The 23,259-nt window shown below is 32.5% G+C and overlaps 3 protein-coding genes across 7 annotated transcripts in view; 1 reads left to right on the forward strand and 2 right to left on the reverse strand.

Annotated features, from left to right (window-relative positions):
* The window catches only part of oxr1b (oxidation resistance 1b), a 97,891-nt gene extending 90,936 nt beyond the window's left edge, over nucleotides 1-6,955 (reverse strand). For all 3 annotated transcript variants that reach the window (XM_005159459.5, XM_005159458.5, XM_073931030.1), the window contains exon 1: nucleotides 6,848-6,955. The gene's annotated coding sequence lies outside the window, so the exon portion shown is untranslated. The remainder of the gene's footprint in view (nucleotides 1-6,847) is intronic.
* Nucleotides 6,925-12,700, forward strand: naxe (NAD(P)HX epimerase). Of its 2 annotated transcripts, none has more exons than XM_073930759.1 (7): nucleotides 6,925-7,015; nucleotides 9,058-9,270; nucleotides 9,661-9,769; nucleotides 9,902-10,012; nucleotides 11,490-11,600; nucleotides 11,979-12,126; nucleotides 12,256-12,700. In XM_073930759.1, exons 2-7 carry the CDS (start codon nucleotides 9,101-9,103, stop codon nucleotides 12,456-12,458), a joined length of 852 nt encoding a protein of 283 aa, XP_073786860.1. In that variant the 5' UTR covers nucleotides 6,925-7,015; nucleotides 9,058-9,100; the 3' UTR covers nucleotides 12,459-12,700. The 2 variants fall into 2 exon arrangements, with proteins under 2 accessions (XP_073786860.1, NP_001002618.1); NM_001002618.1 differs by lacking the exon at nucleotides 6,925-7,015 and adding an exon at nucleotides 8,323-8,483 and having other exon boundaries at nucleotides 9,084-9,270; nucleotides 12,256-12,695.
* Nucleotides 12,701-13,649: 949 nt separating this feature from the next.
* Nucleotides 13,650-20,915, reverse strand: rab25a (RAB25, member RAS oncogene family a). Of its 2 annotated transcripts, none has more exons than XM_068215122.2 (5): nucleotides 20,727-20,793; nucleotides 20,086-20,281; nucleotides 17,611-17,804; nucleotides 16,260-16,340; nucleotides 13,650-15,167 (listed from the first exon to the last, which is right to left on the reverse strand). In XM_068215122.2, the coding sequence occupies exons 1-5, from the start codon at nucleotides 20,761-20,763 to the stop codon at nucleotides 15,115-15,117; spliced, it is 561 nt and encodes a 186-aa protein (XP_068071223.1). In that variant the 5' UTR covers nucleotides 20,764-20,793; the 3' UTR covers nucleotides 13,650-15,114. The 2 variants fall into 2 exon arrangements, with proteins under 2 accessions (XP_068071223.1, NP_001008641.2); NM_001008641.2 differs by having other exon boundaries at nucleotides 13,654-15,147; nucleotides 20,727-20,915.
* Between the last annotated feature and the right edge of the window lie 2,344 nt (nucleotides 20,916-23,259).

Below are 23,259 nucleotides of genomic sequence, written 5' to 3' on the forward strand. Positions count from 1 at the left end.
GGATTACGCTCATGATACCGTATGTTCCTGTTTGACCGTTGCCTTCCCGACTAAGCTAATAAACTGCGTTTGGACCCTCACTTTTGTTGTCACCCGACTCCTAGTGTTACACTTTGTATAACCTGATTAATTAACGTATTAAAATAAGATAAAGCAACATAAAAATATTTGTTGTCTTTGTGTCTTTATATTTTTACAGTGTACAATCTTGACTGTGGTTATATGGCTCATTGTTGATTATGGTCCACTTTGGTTGAAATCCATAGAACCAACAACTCAATCATATTGTCAATAAAACCCAAGAATCAGCTTTATTAAACCCTAATGACATGGTAATCCATCAAAACTCTTTTCAAAACTCATGATATTGACTATACGAATACTCTAATATTTGCTGACAGCAGACTCTGCGCAGGTCTAATTTCTAAACCAACAGACATGTGCACTAGCTAGGCTCCCTAAACGTATATGCTCATCAGAAATCTTTGTTAGCTAATGAGTTCAGAGGCAAGTTAAGTCATATGTCAACTAGGGCTGTCCATCCAAGCGGAGTACATCAATAATTCACAAAAACAGGCTGAGTAAGACACTGGTAAAACCCTTTGCTATTCTGCTAGTTATACCTCCAACCAACTTAAACCCCAAAAAAATTACTGATATACACCCAACATTATGTTCATCAAGTAAAAGGAGACACGTTTAATCTCCTGGAAGTGAAAAAAGCAGCAGTGTGTGCATAATGGCTATTAGGAATAGCTTCTGGTCTTAGTATTGATGAAAAGGAACAGAGATATTAAAGCCTTAACGGTAATGGATAAGTTTATGAATGGAAATAGATCTTCCTTAATTGAGGATGACCTTCTGGCCATCTGGTTTCATTAGAGCGAGGCATAGCACGAAATGACAACGGTAATTGTTCTGCCTGTGATGAAAACAGAGCCAGTGCACTGTAATCCAATTGTGACCATGACTAAACATTGCGGATTTCAGGATGATGCATAGAGGAATATATTCACAGTACTTTTTAGAGGCATGCAATATGACCATACATGCAATAAACAATAGAGCATAACACCGTATGAATTAATAGGCTTTTTATTTTGGCCCCAGTGGTATTATTAATTTTAGGCTTGATTGTATATCAAAAGAACAAGTCTATCATTTCATTCAGAATTATGCTCTATTGTTTATTACGTGGTGTCACAAAATACATAGTTTATGGTAATACTTCTCATCATTTATATGACCGCAACATGAGAAACGGCTTTGTGAAATCTCAGGTGTGTGAGTGCAGGGATTGATGGGATTCGTAGTTCTATTCAGTGGCTGATTTGTAGTCTGGGTGATAGAGCACACCTTCCAGCAATCTGCAAGGCCTAGATCACTGGTGTTCGTTGACAATTTCCTGATATATCGTTATCATGATACGCAACTTTTGCCCTAATGTACTTCATTTAGCAATGTTTTGTATTTTTATGTTAAACATGTAATCATTCGTTTTTAAAACTGCTTTATGTTTTATTAATATTTATTTTATACTTCTATAGTTTTTTAAATCAAACATTTCTCAAGAAGTTATAAAGTGAGAAATAAGGTCACTGAATATATATGCTTTATAATGTAAAAAAGAAAAGCTATGATATGTATTCATTTATTTAATGATAATTAATTTATAAAAATTGTACTATATATGCTGATATATCGTTATAAGGATATGAGATGACAAATCATGCTATCCGATATAATTTTTGTCATATTGCATTTTCCTATGCATTTTTGCAGGGCTGTAAAATATACAGTTGAAGTCAGAATTATTAGCCCCTCTTTGATTTTTTTTTCCTTTTTAAAAATATTTCCCAAATGATGCTTAACAGAGCAAGGAAAGTTTCACAGTATTTCTGATAATATTTTTTCTTGTGGAGAAAGTCTTATTTGTTTTATTTCGGCTAGAATAAAAGCAGTTTTAAATTTTTTAAAAGCTGTTTTAAGGTCAAAATTATTAGCCCCGAAAAGATCAAAGATCAACTGGGTTTAAAATTTATTTTAATACAATAAAGTAAATGCTGTGTTGCTTTACATTTGATTGAATTTCTGCTTCTCAATACTGTTAGACTCCACCAAAAACAATAAAGCATGTTTACAGTAGTCAATTTTCATTTCATGTTCATGTGTTTTCACCTTAATTTAATATTATTTATTATTTTGTATAATTTTATATATTTTATGCAGATGCACTCCCTTATGAATCATTCCAATCAATATAAAATTAGGAATTCTTTCAAATATGGTCATCTTGTCAAATTATATTCATAATCGCAAAAAAATAAATAAATAAAAAAATAACAAAAATGTCAAAAAAAGAAATTTTACTATATGTGGTCATTTATTTAATCTGCAAATAATAAAATATGGTACATATATAAAGTGGTACTATATCCTAATATACAGTTGAAGTCAGAATTATTAGCCTCCCTTTATTTTGTTTTTATTTTTTTTATATTTCCTAAATGATGTTTAACAGGGCAAGGAAATTTTCACAGTGTGTCTGATAATATTTTTTCTTCTTGAGAAGAAGCTTATTTGTTTTATTTCAGCTAGAATAAAAGCAGTTTTTAATTTTTTAAAAACCCTTTTAAGTACAAAATTATTAGCCCCTTTAAGCTATATATTTTTTGATAGTCTACAGAACAAACCATCATTATCCAATATCTTGCCTAATTACCCTAACCTGCCTTGTAAACCTAATTAACCTGGTTAAGCCTTTAAATGTGACTTTAAGCTGTATAGAAGTGTCTTGAAAAATATCTAGTCAAATAATAATAATAAAATAATAAAATAAATCAGTTATTATAAATGAGTTATTGAAATTATTATGTTTAGGAATGTGTTGAAAAAAATCTCTCCGTTAAACAGAATAAATAAACAAATAAACAGGGGGGCTAATAATTCAGGGGGGCTAATAATTCTGACTTCAACTGTATATATCATTATCAGAATATAAGATGACATATCATGATGTACAATGTTTGAGCGTCACATTTTCTTATGCATTTTTTTGAAGGGTTGTACAATATATGTTTATTCATTCATTCATTTTCTTTCAGCTTAGTCTTTATTTTCAGAGGTCACCACAGTGAAACCACTGAACCACCATGCCACCCACAATATATATATATATATATATATATATATATATATATATATATATATATATATATATATATATATATATATATATATATATATATATATATATATATTGTTTCAGCATATTCATATCACAGTATATAATCACAGGAAAAACAAAACATCTTAAGGTAAGTTTTTTCAAATATAGTGCTATTTACCTTTGCATGCATGGAGTCTATGATTCTGCAAAATGCTGCCACAAACTAGGTCAACTGTTTTTTTTATAAATTAAACATACCTTCATGTGCATGTGCAAAGTCTAAACACTAAGCACACACCTTTGCATTGGATTAAAAGTCACTAATGAGACTCATTAATAAGCATCTGGTCCATATATATCCCACACCAGCAGGGAAAGACCAAAGAGCAGATTGCTAATTGGAAGGACGTGGACCCCTCGGAGAAAATTACCAACACTCGTTACTTACAGATGCCGGATGAAGCCAATTACTCTATGAATGCCAATATCCTCAACTAGAGCAATCAAATATTCAGGAAAACCGAAAAAGGCATTGGTTAGAATCAATCTTTTTCCTCCTATATCCAGAGACAGGTGGATTAAAAACAAATCTGTCTCTTTGGCCGCTCAATTATTTAAAAGACAGCATGCTGGGTTTCTCCTGCGAGAATAGCCCCATTTCAGTGCTTATTATAGAAGCGCATTCAAACTTAAGTCACAGCAGAGAGTTTATTGATCATCTACAAGCAAACTTCAAGACTTTTACTGCACCAAAATACAGAGAAGAGTGGCGTAAACTGTGCCACTGTCTGTGCTAGGTGCAGTGAAACTATATTGAGGTACCCAATACATTTCATAGTGTTTGCAATGAAAATGATCATACTATTTTGCTGCACATACTCACACACCAACCAAGGAATATTTAAATATAAAGATGAACATTATCTATACCGACTCTTTGTGTAAAGTGTCATACAGAGCTTGGAACATACTGTCATTGTTTCTGGAAGTGCAAACTCATTTCAAGATTCTGGAACTTTTTTGCGTATGAAATTAGCACAATTTTTAAAATCAAATTAAAAAAAGATCCCGGTCTTTTTCTTTTAGGACTCCCTTCTAAAACACAAGCAATGTCATTGACCCTTTACACCAAAAGTTATACATTTTTAAATAAACTGCTACTTGTGGCAAGAAAATGCATCCTTATTAGATGGATAAAAAACACTCCCCCCACTGTGACACAATGGTACAGAGAGATTTTTGCAGTTTTGCCCCATGAGAGGCTTTCAGCTGTGCTTAATGACAACATAGAAGTTTTCATAATATATGGTTTCCTTTTATAGGTCACTTGCCCTCACATGTGAGAGAAATAGTTTTGTGTGTTAATTAGGTTTTTGTTTTGTAGAGGAGGGTTGTCGGAGGATCAGAGAATGGTCTTTTGTTTTGTTTTTTTGTTACTTTTGTTGTTGTTTTTATTTTCTTTTGTTCTGTTCTAAAGTTCTTTTTTTCCAATGACATGTCCATATTATAGGAATGTGCTGTGATAAGGGGGAAAAAAAAAAAAAAAAATATATATATATATATATATATATATATATATATATATATATATATATATATATATATATATATATATATATAGTTTTGTGTGCCTTTCCAGAGACTATATGACTAATTGGTTGCCAATATTGATACTTATAGATAGTATGATGTTTCCCTTTTTTTCTCTTTCCCTTACCTCCATCTATCTGCTGGCTTGTTTTTAAGGATTACTACAATTCCTACAACTCCTGGCACATTTTTGTAAAACTTGCCTTTGACTATGTCTGTAAAAGCACATTGTACATTTTTTCGAAAACCTTAAATAAACATGTTACAAAATTTAAAAAATAAATAATTAAATAAAATTTGCAACATTCACAGAGGGAGAAAAAAAAGATGAACATTATGCATGAAATCAAAACTAACCTTTTTGATTTTGTTAGCTCACATTGCTAGTTTTAATGTATGGATGTTTCCCAGTACTTAGTTGCAGCTAGAAAGGCATCTGCAGTGTAAAACATTTAATAAGTTGGCGGTTCATTCAGCTTTGACGACCCCTGATGAATAAAGAGACTAAGCTGAAGGAAAAGGAATGAATGACTTTGTTTAGTTGTATTGTTCTATGCTTGTACTTTTATGCAGATACTCTCCAATAAAACAATCTCAATCAATTTAAAATGATGAACTCTATCCAATACAGTTATGTCATTTTGTGAAATTAGATATGAAACAAAATGGAGACTGATTTCAGCACCGGACAGCGGCCAACATTCACACAAAACCTATACTGAATACATTTTACCAAGGCATCAATTATAATCACAAACTGCATGATGTTTTCCTCCTCTGGCTTTTGCATGACAGCATTAGCATAGTGATTGTAAGTTTGAAGGGTCTGGTTTACATCCAAATGTACTAAGGCATCCTAAGAGACAAACATGATTCACTAAAAGCTCTTGCTGGAAAACACGATGGCATTATCGAAGCAGCCATGACCATGAGAGCACAAAAAGCATCTTTACGTAACAAGGCTAATTTACAATGAAACATGCACACAGCGCTCATCAATAGATTGATATTGCTGTGCCTCTTCAGTTTGCGAGAGCCCGGTGCAGACGACTCTTCAGACACTACAATGGCTGGATCTTTAAAGCAACGTGTCCAAGCCGGGCAAGCAGGCCGTCATCTCTGCCTATCGGTAATTTATAGACAGCAGCTATCAGCACACATTATATTTCACCGGGTTTTTCCATGGCAGCCTTCCACGAGTGTCCGCCTGGATGTGAAAGCTCTGCTGCTGCGGGATCAATCGATGAGGACATACCAACAGTGATACAGCATCTCTGAGTTTCAGTTACACTGAGTTTGCATCAAAAACTGCTGCTTGATGAAATTAAATCATCCTGAGACACTTTGCATTGTGCATTCACAGCTCGAAGGTACTTCAAAGTATATTGGAGAGCTACTGTGATGCCTCTTTTATTCAGATTCAAGGTCATGTTATGTTTAAATCATATTATCAGATTACATTATGATACAGAGGAGGAAAAAAGATTGTATAGTCACCAACAAGTGTAAATATGTTCTTATATACAATTGTATTTTTTATTATTATTAATAAAGTGATCTTTATCTGGAAAACAAATCATTTTTCTAACAGTAAATGTTGTTACACACTATATATACAGTATAGATAGATAGATAGATAGATAGATAGATAGATAGACAGATAGACAGATAGATAGATAGATAGATAGATAGATAGATAGATAGATAGATAGATAGATAACATAAACATATACAAATATTTAATTTAACACCAACAATTTACTTTTTTGGTTATAGTTATTTTTAAAATGGCAATATATAATAAATATAATACGATACAAATAAAATGCAATGCGTGATATGAAATTAAACTACAATATAGCTGAACGAACATAGGAAACCTCTAAATATCCCTCCTGCCATATAAAACTCCAATAAACAAAAGTATTTTGTTTCCCGGGGTATTATTCTGTACTCTTTTAAACAGTCAAGTTTAAGTCAAAGCTCCTATTATTTAAATCCTTTGCGTTTTTACGCTCACTGTTTTATTTATGACACAACAGTTCATTGTTAGGCTAAAATTATCGCTTGAAATTAATTCGTGCTTACCTTAAGCCAGGTAATGCGTCAGCATATCCAGTGGATGAATGTTGTGTGACAGCATGCAGTGTTTATGATGATAACACACCTGCCTCTGACGACCATTCACACTGTGCCAGCTTTAGCGTCCTGAGCGCGCTATTAAATAACTGGAACGTACCACAAAAACTGACAGGGGTGAGGAGGATTTAACCGAGATGAGAGCTGACTTGAACACAAGGATGTGAACCGTAAATTTATGCATATATTCTATTACAAAGTTGATAGTAAATAAACGTTACATGTAAATTATATTCAAGGATACAAACACAGAAACAGCAAGTAAACATTTAAATGACCCCTGCTTTCAAACATATGTGCATCCACACATCCTTGTGAAGTACAAATAAAGACCACAGTTTCTATTTGTGTCTGGCAAAAAAGAAAAAAGTACAATTATGTAATAATACATTTAATTTGATCTAATTTTATTTAAATCAAAACAGTAAGCAATGATCATTATGATAATAATCATTATGTTAATAACATTAATAATAACAATAATAACAACAACACAATAATAATAATAATAAAATAATAAAAATAACAACAACATAAATTATTATTATTATTATTATTATCATTATTATTATTATTATTATTATTATTATTATTATTATTATTATTATTATTATTATTATTATTATTATTATTAACATGGTTATGATTGATATTATTTGTAGTAATTGGTTTATTTACTTGTAATTCCATTTAAATTTAACCAATCAATAAATATTCTTTATTCTTTTTCTTAGTATTCATGATAATATTATTATAATTTGTTGTTTTAAATTTTGTTTGGTTTGTTTACACTTTATCCATTATGTTTTTGTTACTAATGTTGTGGTTATTTGTTCATCATAATAATAAATATAATTTATTTTCATGGTAATTTTGTCATCATTTCATTTTTTATTTATTCATTAATTTTCTTTTCGGCTAAGTCTCTTTAATATGTCAGGTTCACCACAGCGAAATGAATCACCCATTTCATCTTATTAGTTATTGTTATTATTATTTTATTATTATTATTATTGTTGTTGTTGTTATCATTATCATTATCATTATCATTATCATTATCATTATTATTATCATTATTATTATCATCATCATCATCATTTTAGTATTATTTATAATTATTCAAGTAATTTTAATTCATTTATTATCTATTATTTATTATTATTAATTTATTTATTATCATCCTTTTCCTCATCATCCTCATCATTTTATGGTTTCAGTAATGTAATATAATAATATTTATTTTGCACTGATTATTTACATTTAATCTAATTTAGAGCAAACAGGTTTTTATTATTGAAATATAGCATATTAACATTAATATTATTTGCTAGTTATTGTTTTAAAATCGAAATCAAAAAGAGTCAGACTGTTATTATGAAAAGTCGCTGACGTTCACTAACCCGGATATTGTTTAAATACCGTGTTTCAGCTGCAGAGGGCTGCAAAGTGTCTTATCTAATATATTTGTGCATGGTTGGATCCTGTAAAAAGCTGTGGTTTCTGCTATATTTGTTCTTTTGAGCATATTGTTGGAGTTATTCAATGTTACTGAGCGTCTGATTTGAATACAGACACTTACAAACAGGTAAGTTACTGAATGCTTCTGAATTGAAGTTGATTCTACGTGACAGCAGTTATTTAACTCAACAACAACTTTAAAACTGTTCAAAAATATTATTTATGAATGTCTAATGTCAGTTTTTATTATAATCAATGAGCCTTTGTGATTATTATGAAGTGTTGTTGATAATATTGTATATTTTAGTGCTGGGCAAAGATTTATGGCGATTAATTACATCCAAAATAAAAGTTGGTTTTAACATAATTTAAGTGTGTGTGAAACTTTTATTTTGTATGCAATTTAACGCGATAAGTTTTTGTCCCTGCACTAATTAGAAGTATACATATTATATATACAGTAAAATTGTTTATATTAGATGCGTAAATATGTTTAGAACTATATATGCATAAAATATTATTGTTTTATGGCTCTATAACAAAGTGAATCAGGTACTTGACATGAATTTTAAAAAAATTAAATAATATTTGTGTTTAAAATTAATAAACTACTAAGTGGTACTTGTAACTGTAATTGTCCAAGAAATGTCAAAGAATTACGATTTTTTTCTTCATTGTAGTAGAAATGAACAGATAAATAGAAATGAACCCAATGTTTGTGTGGCAGCCGCTTCAGCCAGGTGAATGTTGGGGGTTCGAGCTCTGTTTGGCATTGGTCTTCTTGTGACGTCACGAGGAGGCTTCGTCCTGACACACACACGAGCATGTTCATCTGCTGCCTCTAACATCTACAGTAAACACCTCACGCACAGACCCACCTGCACTATGGCCAATACCGGGGTCAAATACCTGGGGTGAGTGCAGAAAAACAGGCTGCAGGAGAGGATGACGATACGTGATTCTTATACATGATGAGTACTGATGCTTATTAGTCATTATTAATCAGTGGTAAAGCAATTAGATAACTAAAACAATAAAATTAAAAGCAAATCAAATTAAACTAAATAAAACTGAGTTTATATTCTTCAGAAAATATACATAAATGTATAAAAACAAAGTAGATTTATTTGTTTGTTAATTTTATTTTAAATTAATTAAATTAAGGTTTTAATTGTAGTTAGTTAACTATAATAATAACCCATCATTAAAGCTTTAATGTGTTGCATTGTTTGTCAATATATGAATGTTTTTTTCTAGCACAAACATATGATGCTAGTTGTATTGTGTGTTGTGTTGTGCTGTAGTCAGGAGGAGGCTCAGCAGATTGACGAGGAGCTGTTCAGCGACTTCAGCTTCAGTGTGGATCAGCTGATGGAGCTGGCGGGTTTAAGCTGCGCTACTGCGGTGGCAAAGGTATATCTGACGCTCCTCCATCTCACACACTGACCACACACATACACACACACACACACACACACACACACACACACACACACACACACACACACTGATCACACGCACTCTAATCAGCCTTTCACTTCATAGGGTTACCCTGTAACATCACTGCTTAAGAGTCCAGCCAGGGTCCTGGTCATCTGTGGGCCAGGAAACAACGGAGGAGACGGCCTGGTGTGTGCCAGACACCTCAAACTATTTGTGAGTTCACCTCCATAATTGAGTGTTGATAATCCTTTATTTTATATCAATTACTGACATCATTAACAGGCATTTATTTGTAACAGGCATATATTGTTATTATATTTTATATATATTTATATATTTTTTCTTTGTTTTATCTATTATATTTTATTATATATTATTTTATATTATTGTCATTAATAATAATGTCATTATATATATAGACATACAGTTGAAGTCAGAATTATTAGCCCCCTTCAATTTTTTTTCTTCTTTTTTTGAATATTTCCCAACTGATGTTTAACAGAGCAGGGACATTTTCACAGTATGTCTGATAATATTTTTTCTTCTGGATAAAGTCTTATTTGTTTTATTTCGGCCAGAATAAAAACAGTTTTGAATTTTTTATGAACTTTTTTAGGGACTAAATTATTAACCCCTTTAAGCTGTATTTTTTCTCGATAATCTACAGAACAAACCACTGTGATACAATAACTTGCCTAATTACCCTAACCTGCCTAGTTAACATAATTAACCTAGATAAGCTTTTAAATGTCACTTTAAGCTGTATAGAAGTGTCTTAAAAATATCTAGTAAATTATTATTTACAGTCATCAAGGTAAAGATAAAATAAATCAGTTATTAAACATGAGTTATTAAAATTATTATGTTTAGAAATGTGTTGAAAAAATCTTCTTTCCCTAAAACAGAAATTGGGGAAAAAATAAAAAAGCGGTCTAATAATTTAAGGGGGGCTAATAATTCTGACTTCAACTGTATATATTAGACATATATGAGTTGTTGTTTATAAATACCATATTCATTTTATTTTTAGTTCATGCGAATCCAGTTTGATTGAGTTTTATTATTCTAAGTTTAGCTTTTTGTAAATATGCATATGTAGCTTTTACAGTATTTAGTTTATTTATTGTCATTAAATAATAATATGGTTGTTTTTATATTTTCTATACAAATTTTACATTTTAGTCAATTTTATTTAATTTTGACATTTTTTTATCATTATTTGTTGTTGTAAATGTGTTTAGTATGTATAGTTGTCATAATTTTACCTTGACTTTTATTCAATTCAACCAGTTTGTTTTTAGATTTCTAAGTTTTGATATAAATACTGATGCAAATATTTCTTTGTAGTTTTTAAGTTTTGTTATGTTTCAGTTTATTACATTTGCCTATGCACATGTAATATAATCATTTATACATCAGTTAATACAAATCATTTATGTATAAATAAATAAATAAATGCCTGTAACATGTCACGGGTAACACATCATCATGAGTAAACGTTGGCATTTCTTCATTGATTGTTCATTTTGAATGACAATTGATGATGTCAATTTGTAGAATCTGTCATCCCCTAGTTCAGGATATCGCTAAAAATAAACCTAATTAAATCTAATTAAAATGTTTCCTTCATTAGCCTGAATATTTCCCGGAGGCATATTGACATTATTGATGTTCCGTGTGAATGTGTCAGGGTTATGAGCCATCTGTATTGTACCCGAAGCGGCCCAACAAACAGCTGTTCCAGAACCTGTCCATCCAGTGTCAGAAGATGGAGATTCCCTTCCTGACGGAGATGCCGGAGGTACAACAACACACAAAAACACATTCGTCACCACACAGGAGGCCTTTTCATTAATAAACCAAAATCTAAAGTGCTGACGGCCCTCAACCCGGGCTGTTAATAAACGTTTCAGCACTTGAAATGTGTTCAATACTTTTTCTTTTGATTTCATTTTATTACTTAATTTGTAAACTAATTATTATTATTTATTTATTTATTTATTTATTTATTTATTTATTTATTTATTTATTTATTTATTTATTTATTTATTTATGTATGGATTTATTTGGTTGTTAACAACATTCGGTGAAAAATTCAAGTGAAAAATGCTGTTGTGTTCAATACTTATTTTTTCGGCTGTGAGTGTACTAACTGTGTATTTGACCCTGCGGTCTTCAGGCTGACTTGATCGATGAAGCGTATAGCCTGGTTGTGGACGCCATTTTTGGCTTCAGTTTTAAGGGTGCCGTCAGAGAGCCGTTTGGAGAAATCCTCTCCCAGCTAAAGAAAATCACCGTGCCCATTGCTAGTGTGGACATTCCTTCAGGTCAGCATTCAGACACATCATACTGTAAATAATGAACAAGATCGCTGACTTAGAACGAGACACTTAAGGCAAATCTTTATGATTAATTTCGGGATTTTAAGGTTTTCAGTGTGTGTTTTGACTCTTCAGGCTGGGATGTGGAGAAAGGATGTCCTGACGGGATTCAGCCTGATATGCTGATCTCCCTCACAGCTCCAAAGAAATCAGCGGCTCTCTTTAAAGGACGCTTTCATTTTCTGGGCGGACGGTTCGTTCCTCCTGTGCTTGAACAGAAGTATCAGCTCAATCTGCCTCAGTACCCGGGCACAGAGTGTGTGTTTCAGCTCAACTGAACATCTACATAGCTGCTAGTCCAAAAAAAACAGAAAAAGCTTCTGGAATAAATTTGCTCTGAACACATATTTTGCTTTTTTAATAATGGGCAGATTTGGATTTGATGATTAATGAGGTTCGAGTCATGAATGTCAAATAGTTAGCAAGGTTGGTTAGAATGTTTCAAAAGCACTATTCTGATTTGATTATATGTGGATTTATAAAAACCTAAAATAAATAAAACAAATTTCTTGGAATTTAATGTTGGTAATTACTGTACTGTTTTTTTGTGTGAAATAAATGTTTATGCTTAAATTATGCAAAAAATTATTATATTACACTATTATTTTAAAAGAAACTAAATAATAACCAAAATTATGCTAAAATGCTTATACTATTAATAAAAAAAAAAATATATATATATATATATATATATATATATATATATATATATATATATATATATATATATATATATATGTGCCTTAGTGCCCCACCAGTGCCGATATACAGCCATATTGCATTGCTACGAGTGTGATATTGCGTTTATACAACAGTTTGACAGCATAATTGTGTATAAAAAAACAAAATCAAACAAGGAGAGTCTCAAAAACCCTTTTGTATGAGGAACTACTTTCTTCCGTATTCAAATCATAAGCTGACAGTTAAACAGTTGAGCAGGCATCTTTTAAACTTTAGATCTGTAGTGTCTGCTTTTTGCTGGCTGTATGTGGGCGGAGTATTACACAAATGGTAAATAGGCTGTAGGAGTTCTGATATTGCAGAATATCGCACGGCTATCAGCCAATCAGATTTGAGAACCAGACAGAACTGTTGTATAAATATATATATGTGTGTGTGTGTGTGTGTGTGTGTGTGTGTGTGTGTGTGTGTGTGTGTGTGTGTGTGTGTGTATATGTATGTATGTGTGTGTGTGTGTGTGTGTGTGTGTGTGTGTGTATATGTATGTATGTGTGTGTGTGTGTGTGTGTGTGTGTGTGTGTGTGTGTGTGTGTATGTGTATGTAGTAAAAATAAACAAAAAATAAATAGCAAAAGATTACAAAAATTTTACTAAAACTGCTTATACTATTAATAAAATATTTTTGGCAAAAGATGGCAAAGTCAATGTTTCAGAGCTTATGTGCATTCTTACAGACTTTCATTTTGTATTTTGTGTCATTTTGGTGGTGTTAATGAAAACAGCATATATTTTGGCATAGATTTCATTTTTTTATTTTAATTTTTTTTTTCAAAAATCTACTTTACTCACGATAAAAGAAAGTTACATGCAGGACCTTCTGACAAAAGTCTCCCCACTGAAACCCATTAAAACAGCAATATTTAACCCCAGTGCTATTTAAACTAGAAGTCATAAGTCCTTATCTTCAGTATTTTATCACCTAAAAATACTACAAAACATACTTATTAATGGCAAATCCAAAGAATTAATAACCTTCAAGTAGTCTCTTCAACTTTTTCAGGGCTGGATACATAATTACCAGGGGTGTAGACACGTGTAACATTACCAATAGAATTAGAAAAAGTAAACTGGCATGTATAACTTTTTATTAATATATTTATGGACAAACGAATCAGCACACGGGCCAACACAAAATGTCCCGCATGCTGCTGCTTGCAGAAAATTTCTTATAATTATATCAAACAAAATCTTTTGTGTCTGACAGAGGTCTTAAACTAAAGTATTACTGTTTCATATAATAATACATTTTGCAAGCTGCAACAGTGTACATTTCCATAATGAATATAAAACTCAGATCGGTTTAACACCATTTTAAAAACAAATGACCAAAAATTCAATGCAAAAATATCAATACTCCATAAACCATAGATACCTTCCATGAGAAGGTCTAATTGTTCAGTCTAAGATTTATATTTCTTAAAAACATTTTTTTTTACATTGCAACTATGTCAGTATTGATTGAACTCAAGCTTTGTATAATACAGCACAACTTATATGTGTTTTATCTATAATGGGATTCATTACTAAAAATAAAAAAATGCACCATGTCTTGCATGATCAGTTCCAGCTGTTTCTATCAATTTCATCCATTTTATTTTAAAAACACTTTCCAATTTCGACATATTTGTGTTTTGTAAAGCACTTTTTTTTCTCTTTTAGCAAAATAATAGTAAATAATACAGCCCACATGCACTTTAAACTATTTATATTGTTGCACTTTATTAATGTGTCTATAAATATCAATTATTTTAATAGTCTATAAATGTCTTCACAATTTTATAGTCTATAAATACCAACTATGCATCATTTTTAAGGTCAATTGCTCAAAATTGTTCTGAGTTTTTTTTCCATTTTCAGATTTTTGTGCTAGAAATGAATGCATATTTAATTTTTAAAAATATTAATCAGATTCATAATGTTATCAATTAAATAGATCATTGTTCACCTTCTTCATCTGTAGCTTCTTGTTTTAAAAGAAATCATATTTTTTAATGCTGACGGCCTCTCTGTTTCACTCACTGATATGACATCCAATGTCATCATTAAAAGTCTTTGTTTTGTGCTGGTGATGGTGATTTGGTCTGGATGTCCTCTGGTGTGTTCAGGAGTTTTTGCAGCAGCTTCGGCTCTCCTGGAATTCCCTGGACGGACCGTGTGTCTGTCCAAGAGTCACGGCGCTGATCGAGCCTCTGGTCACTTCTTTACTAGCAACTTTCTGGTGTATTGCTGGAAAACATAATTGAACACTGCAATAATTAGATTAGATTAGATTCAACTTTGTTGTCATCACACATGTACAAGTACAGGGCAACGAAATGCAGTTTACTTCTAACCAGACGTGCAATAGCAGCAAGTGCAGGATTTAAGGAGGGCCAGACGGAATCTGCGGATGTTTTTTGCTATTTTTGCGCAGAATTTTGTTGAAAATCTATGGATGTATGCTGAATGATTTTGGGAGTATCATAACTTAAACTTTAATATATGAAATAAAGAGTAATACCTTTTTAACTTGTGTTTAATGTTTACAATGCAAATCCAATCAGATCCACTTTATTTGGAAAAACAAAGCAAGTCTATTTAATATATCTACTAAAAGACAGAAAATATGACTTTACAAACCGTATTGTAAATAAATTATATGAATATTTTAATATTAGTCAATAATTATACTGAAATAAATTTGAAAAAAACTGAATAAATCTAAATTTACACACATTTACACAAGTGAATATAAAGAATCAATGATGAGCTATAAATCTGGGGAAATCTGTGGCGCAGATTCCGTCTTGGCGAAGTTCTAAAGTGCATTAAGAGAAAAACTGTTGATATATTTACAGATGGATGTACTATGAACATTATATACAGGTTATTTTAACTATGAACTGAGATTTACAATAGATAACTATACATACAGGTTGCTAATAATAATCAAAGGTATGCAGATAGATCTGAATATAATTACAAATGTATATGTGCAGTGGATATGTACAATCCAAGATGAATTAATGCAACAGTGCAATGATATGTGCAAATTTAATTGTGCACATTTTAGTGCACAGGGAGTTATGAGGAGAGTATAAGAGGGGCAATTGAATCAGTGGGGGCAGAGTTAAAAAATAATGCATTTAAAGTGAGTCATAAAGGTATCAACTAGTTTGATATACTATGTATGAGTGCCCAATGTTTGTAACTTATGTAACTTTTTAATTTAGTAGCTAATTTGTGTAATCTCATTTGTACATTTTAGTAGGATTTGCTCATCTCCTAATGAGATATGGGTTGAAGGTAAGGTTTGGGTTCAGTCTTAATCAGTGACGTTAAGTAAAAATAAAACTTACCTGTTAGAACTTCGAGGAAAGCAGATTCAACATTAGTCGACTCTAATGCTGAAGTCTCCATAAAAAGTAAGCCATTGGCATCTGATTTTTTCAGACAAGAAAATATCATTAATAATTAAACATTTTCTAATTGGGATTATTCTGTGAATCCATATGCATTTCAATAATAACAAATGTAAAATTGCTAGGGTCTCATTGCACAGAGTGTGTCTTATATTGCACACAGATGAATGAATGAATAAATGAATGAATGAATGAATGAATCAATCAATCAATCAATCAATCAATCAATCAATCAAATAAATATGTGAATGAATGAAATCAATCAATAATGAATGAATGAATGGAATTTGTGGATAATTGAAATAATTGAATCAATTAATGAATCAATCAATCAATAATGAATGAACAAATTAAATGAATAAAATCAATAATGAATCAAATGAATAAATATATCAATCAATTAATGATGAATGAATGGAATCAAATTAATCAACCAATAATGAAATAATCTAATAAATGCATCAATAATGAATGAATTGATGGAATGAATGAATGAATGAATTAATTAATTAATTAATTAATTAATTAATTAATTAATTAATTAATTAATGAATTAATGAATGAATGAATGAATGAATGAATGAATGAATGAATGAATGAATGAATTAATTAATTAATTAATTAATCGATAATGAATAAAAGAAAGAAGGAATAGAATGGAATCAAATCAAAAAATTAATGAATGAATAAATTTATCAAGCAATCTAATCAATCGATGAATGAATCTATTAAATAAATCAATCAAATAAATCAAACAATAATGAATGAGTGAATGAATGAATGAATCAAACAAATTAATGGATGAATGAAGTTAGTCAAAATTTATAAATGGAATCAGTGACTGAATTCCATTAATGAATCAATGAGTGAATGAATCAATCAATGAATCAATCAATCAACCAAATCAATGGATGAATGAAATCAATCAATAATTAATGAATGGAATGAATGAATAAATGAATGAATCAGTTAATGAGTGAATGAATGAACTAAATGAATAAATTAAATTAATAAATAAGTGGAATCGATGAATTAATTAATTGAATGACTTAACGAATTAATTAATTAATTAATGCCTTAACGAATTAATGAAGTCATTAATTAATCAATCAATCAATCAATCAATCAATAATGAATGAATGAATTAATTTATGAATTGAAACAATCAATATTCAATCAATCAAAATGTGTTATCAAGTATTCTCTAAAAGAGGGTGAGCAATGACAACATTAAGGTCCTCTTTCATGCTTGAAATGTCTTAAACTGAGGGCTATAAACTGCAGATACCTGCAAAGTCTTTGGCCTCCTCTGTGGGTACAGTGCGCACAGTTGCCAGGTCATTTTTATTGCCCACCAGCATGACCACGATATGAGGATCAGCGTGATCATACAGTTCCTTCAGCCAGCGCTCCACGCTCTCATAGGTCAGGTGTTTGGTGATGTCATAGACCAGCAGCGCACCCACTGCTCCTCTGTAATACCTAAAACAAACAGCATTACATGTAAACACACAAGAAACTCAATTGCATTTGGCTCACATGATTCATTATTTGGTTTTTAATAAGTATGTATTGCATCCTACGGGGGAAGCTGGGGGAACGGGATGTTGTAATCACACAATATCTACACTTCAAAGTTTACAAGGTTTCGGCCCAGTAAGATATTAATCGTAACAGTTTACAATAAGGTCCATTAAACTTGAACTTTTGGCTAATGTATTTATTAATAATACTCATTAATTTTCCTTCGGCTTAGTCGCTTATTTATCAGGGGTCACCACAGCGGAATGAGCCGCCAACTATTCCACCATATGTTTTACACAGCAGATGCCCATCCAGCTTTCCTAGAGATGGGTTGTGGCTGGAAGGGCATCCGCTGCGTAAAACATATGCTGGATAAGTTAGCGGTTCATTCCCCTGTGGCGACCCCAGATTAATAAAGGGAATAAGCCGAAAAGAAAATGAATGGATGAATGAATACCCCTCCAGCCGCACACTAGTACTGGGAAAAACCCATACACTCTCACATACACACACAGCCAATTTACTTCATCCATTTCACCTATAGCGCATGTCTTTGGACTGTGGGGGATACCGGAGCACCCGGAGAAAACTCACGCCAACACAGGGAGAACATGCAAATACAGAAATGCCAACAGTAATGAACAGTTAATAATGTTAATTAAGATGCTTTTTCTCTGTATGTCAACAACAACATGAACATTTTTATTCAGTGTGAGCATAGTAAGAAGAATTTATTCAGCAGGAATGCATTAAATTTAAATAAAAGTTACTTTAAAGACATATATAATAAATGTATGGATACTGCCATTCTTTTGAATCTTCTGTTAATTAATGAATCCAGGCAAAAATGCATTACAGTTACTACAAAATTATTAAAAAGCACTACAACGATTTAATAATAAATATCTCGAGTACGTTGGCCATGAGAGCTCAAACATGCTGCAAAGATCTAAAATGTGTTGTAATTATATTTTTATCTCTTATTATCTGACAAATTGCACAATTAACTTTAAATTCACTTCGTTTGAGCTCTCTCGGCCACCGTATTCGACCATTAAACCATCAAATAAAATCTATTGAGATACAAAGCTGTATTCAAAATCCTGGTAATTGATAAAAAAATTATACAGATTTTTTTATTCAAACTTGTAATAACAATTGATAAATTTTAATCAAATAAATGCATCCTTGATAAGCATAAAACCCTTAAAATATATAATAATAATAAATTACCAAATCAAAACTTCTAAATAGTATAATTTACTAATCTAGAAGCATCTTTTAGGAAGAACTCAATATTCTGCAGTATTTCAGTAACTATATATTTAACATAACCATGGTTAAATTCTAATTCCTATCGTCTGAAAACTCTAAAATTTAGTGGTAGGACGGCATCAAGGCATTTCCTAATCAAAATTCTGCTTCACTTCCTTCCTCAGAAGGGACCTTCATCTGATTGAATGTTGAAGGCAGCACAGATGTGTCCATCGCACTTCAATTTTAACCCAGTAACTGGGTATGCCAATATTTGACTAGTTGAAATAGAAATTAGGGTGGCACGGTGGCTCAGTGGTTAGCACTGTCGCCTCACAGCAAGAAGATCTCTGCTTCAAGTCCCAGCTGGGTCAGTTGGCATTTCTGTGTACAGTTTGCATGTTGCCGTGGGTTTCCTCCGGGTGCTCTGGTTGCCCCCACAGTCCAAAGACATGCACTGTAGGTGACTTGAATAAACTAAATTCGCCGTATGTGTGTGAAAGAGTGTGTATGGGTGTTTCCCAGTACAGGGTTTGCACCCAAGATTGCATATGCTGTGTAAAATATATACTGGAACAGTCAGTGGTTCATTCCACTGTGGTTACCTCTGAAATAGAGACTTAGCCAAAGGAAAATAAATGAATGAATGAATGAATGAATGAATGAATGAATGAATGAATGAATGAATGAATGAATGAATGAATGAATGAATTAGAAATTTGACTGGTTGAGTTGAAATAATTTTGCATTTTTAAGTGTAGTGGTAGAAACTTTAAAACACAATCACTTTCTATGCTATAGTAAAATAATGCAAAAAGCACTGTAGCTGTCAGTAACTATCCTTTAAACTGTGTACCAAGTTAAAAAGACATATAGGAGTGGTTCTGGGTGTGAGTCTAAATCAATTGCAACAAATTCCAGATAATCTAAAACAAGGAAATGTACATGAATCTGAGATGAAAGGAAGATGAAGTGAGGGACGTACGCTGAGGTGATGGCCCTGTAGCGCTCTAGACCCGCAGTGTCCCAGATCTGGGCTTTGATGGTGATACTGTCCACCTGAACAGAGCGAGTGCTGAACTCCACGCCAATAGTGGTGCGACTGTCATGGTTGAACTCGTTTTTGGTAAACCTTGACAGCAGGTTGCTCTTTCCAACCCCTGATTCTCCAATTAAAACCACTGAAAGACAACCAAGACAGCATTTAACTTACTTTGAATGATGCGTAGTTAAAGGAAAATACAATTTCCACACTTCACTAGTTGCAAACCTGTTTGACATTCTTTCTTCTGTTGAACACAAAAGAAGATATTTAGAAAAATGCTGGAAACCTGTTTCCATTGACTTCCATTGTATTTGTTTTCCTACTATGAAAGTCAATGGTTACAGATTTTTAACTTTCCTCAAAATATCTTCATATCTATTCTGGAACCGCTTGAAGGTGAATAAATAGTGAGTAAATATTAATTTTTGGGTGAACTACCCCTTTCAATTTCTGACACAATTGGAAATACATGAAAATACAAAATAACAAATATCTTTTATATATTAGATTAGCATGCTAGGCATCAGACGCAGCAATCACAGTAAAAGCATTTAATCTTCAATCAGCTGACTGAAACTTACCTTTGAAGACAAAGTTGTAGGCTAAATCTGTCCCCATGTTGTCTCTAGCTGTAATGTGTCAGTCTGTGTTTAGTGCATACGTGTTACTCGAGCTCAGAATCCACTGGGAGGAGAAAAGCAGATGCTCAGGTTTCTCCGACAGCTTTATTGATCCATTCTTGCAGGTCTAAATGCAGATTCAGCCAGACTCTTCTTTGAGACAGTTTGGGTGGGAAAGCAGGTGAAACTGGTAGAACCACTGACACACACACACACACACACACACAATGGGAGTGACTTCATTCTCTCACACACACTACTGTTAAATCACCGTTCCTTCACTCCGACTGCGTGTATGTATCCAGTTCTGTATGCGCAAAAACAAATATCAGAAGAGCTGAGTCAGAAAAACAAGCCGTCCTGCATCAACATGTATCTTTATAGGCAACAGGTTGAGTTTCTGTAAACATAAAATAAAAGGGGTTTTGATTAGTTTGACGTAATCAAAACAAAAGCTTTGAATTTAGCTCATTTTAATGCAAATTTACCTGTTTAGCCCAGTGTTTGGCTCATGTTTAGGCTTGTGAATCACACCTCTGCTGTTCATGCATCTTTTTTCACAATAACCATTGTGTATATTGTTTGGTACAGACAGCCAGGGGTGTGAAATATGTGTGTAATCTTATTAAATGAATGTTCATTCATTCATTTTCCTTCAGCTTTCCTTCAGCTTTCCTTCAAGATCGACACAGTGGAGTGAACCGCCAACTATTTTAGCATATGTTTTATGCAGCGGATGCACTTACAGCGTTGCAACCAGGGTGCGAATTACAGGGGGTTTCGCGGGAGAACTGACCCCCCTAAATAATGCTTTATCCCACCTGAAGCACATCAAAACAGCGTGTATGGGGGTCAGTCCTCTAAAAAGAGAGAAATAGAGGTTACTCTGATTTGTTTCTTAAAAGATAATATAAAAACTGATAATAATAGGGGCGTCACAGTGGCACAGTAGGTAGCACCATCGCCTTACAACAAGAAGGTTGCTGGTTCAAGCCCCGGCTGGGTCAGTTGGCATTTCTGTGTGGAGTTTGCGTGTTCTCCCTGTGTTCGCATGGGTTTCCTCCGTGTTCTCCGATTTCCCCCACAGTCCAAAGACATGTGCTATATAGGTGAATTGGGTATAGACCATAGATAAATTGTCCATAGTGTGTGTGAATGAGTGTGTATGGGTGTTCCCCAGTGATGCAGCTGGAAGGGCATCTGTTGTGTAAAACATATGCTATAAGTAGGCCCACACAGAATCTGCGCACACAGAATTCTGCAGATTTTCCGCAGAATTCTGCAGATTTCTGCAGATTTTTAGCCCATCATTAATTCTGTTTATTTACTTGAGTAAGTGTGTATATCTGAATTTATTCAGTTTTTATTCAGTAATTTATTTCTTTTTATTTAATACATTAAGGTCTTAGTTATGATACTCTGCTGGATACTCCCAAAATAATTCCGCAGAAAACCACAGATTTTTACCAAAATTCTCAGCAGAAATAGCAAAAAACGTCCGCAGATTCCGTCTGGCCCTGGCTATAAGTTGGCGGTTTATTCTGCTGTAGCAACTTCTGATTAATAAATGGACTGAAAATAAAATAAAATGAATGAAAAAAATAGATTATATATACATTTGACCACCCCTATATTTATTCATATCATTGTGAATGCACAATCAGTCTATGTGAGAAACAAATTATTTATCAGTCTGAAACCATCAGATCAAAGCACCGATAGACAACCAAAGTGTTCGTAAGACACTTTTCTTGTAAAACAGCAGTTTGTTTCTACATATAACCTGAAAGTGAACTCAAATTAGATGCATAGTTTTTATAGTTTGACCTACAGTAAACTCTGGAATAGCTAATCAGAGGATATCGTAGGTCAGAATACACTAAATATCGCACAAAACACTGGAAACTTAAATATGTTTATTAATAAATCAGATTAATTAAACTAGCTCAAATAAATACATTCATGTGATTCACTAAAGCATGTATTACACAAACTAACGTTAACATACCAAAAAGGTTACCCTCCTGTTGGTGAATGTATAATTTGCACCTTGGGCACAACCCAGTACTGGAAAACACCCATACACTCTATCATTCACACACACATTCATACACAGGGCCAATTTAGTTTATTTAATTCACCTATAGCACATGTCTTTGGACTGTGGGAGAAACCGGAGCACCTAGAGGAAACCAACTTGCGGAGAACATGCAAACTCTATGCAACAGCACTAACCACTAAGCCACCATGCCACCTTAAATTAATGTACTTTAGTTTAATTTTTGGGAAACGTTTTTAAATGACAAAAATGTAATTTATATTGAGTGCTTGTGCTTGATTTGAAGAAAACCATTAATTTTATAATGCCTATCATTTTATTTCACTTTGAAAAGTAATTGCTTCACTGTTGTTTTTTCCTCCATCTTACACACAATGGGGTATATGCACACAAACTTTTAATTTCAGTCAGTCAGCCCCATTGCTTCCGGTTAAT

This window comes from Danio rerio, chromosome 19, assembly GCF_049306965.1.
Source record: "Danio rerio strain Tuebingen ecotype United States chromosome 19, GRCz12tu, whole genome shotgun sequence".
NCBI classification, from domain to species: domain Eukaryota; kingdom Metazoa; phylum Chordata; class Actinopteri; order Cypriniformes; family Danionidae; genus Danio; species Danio rerio.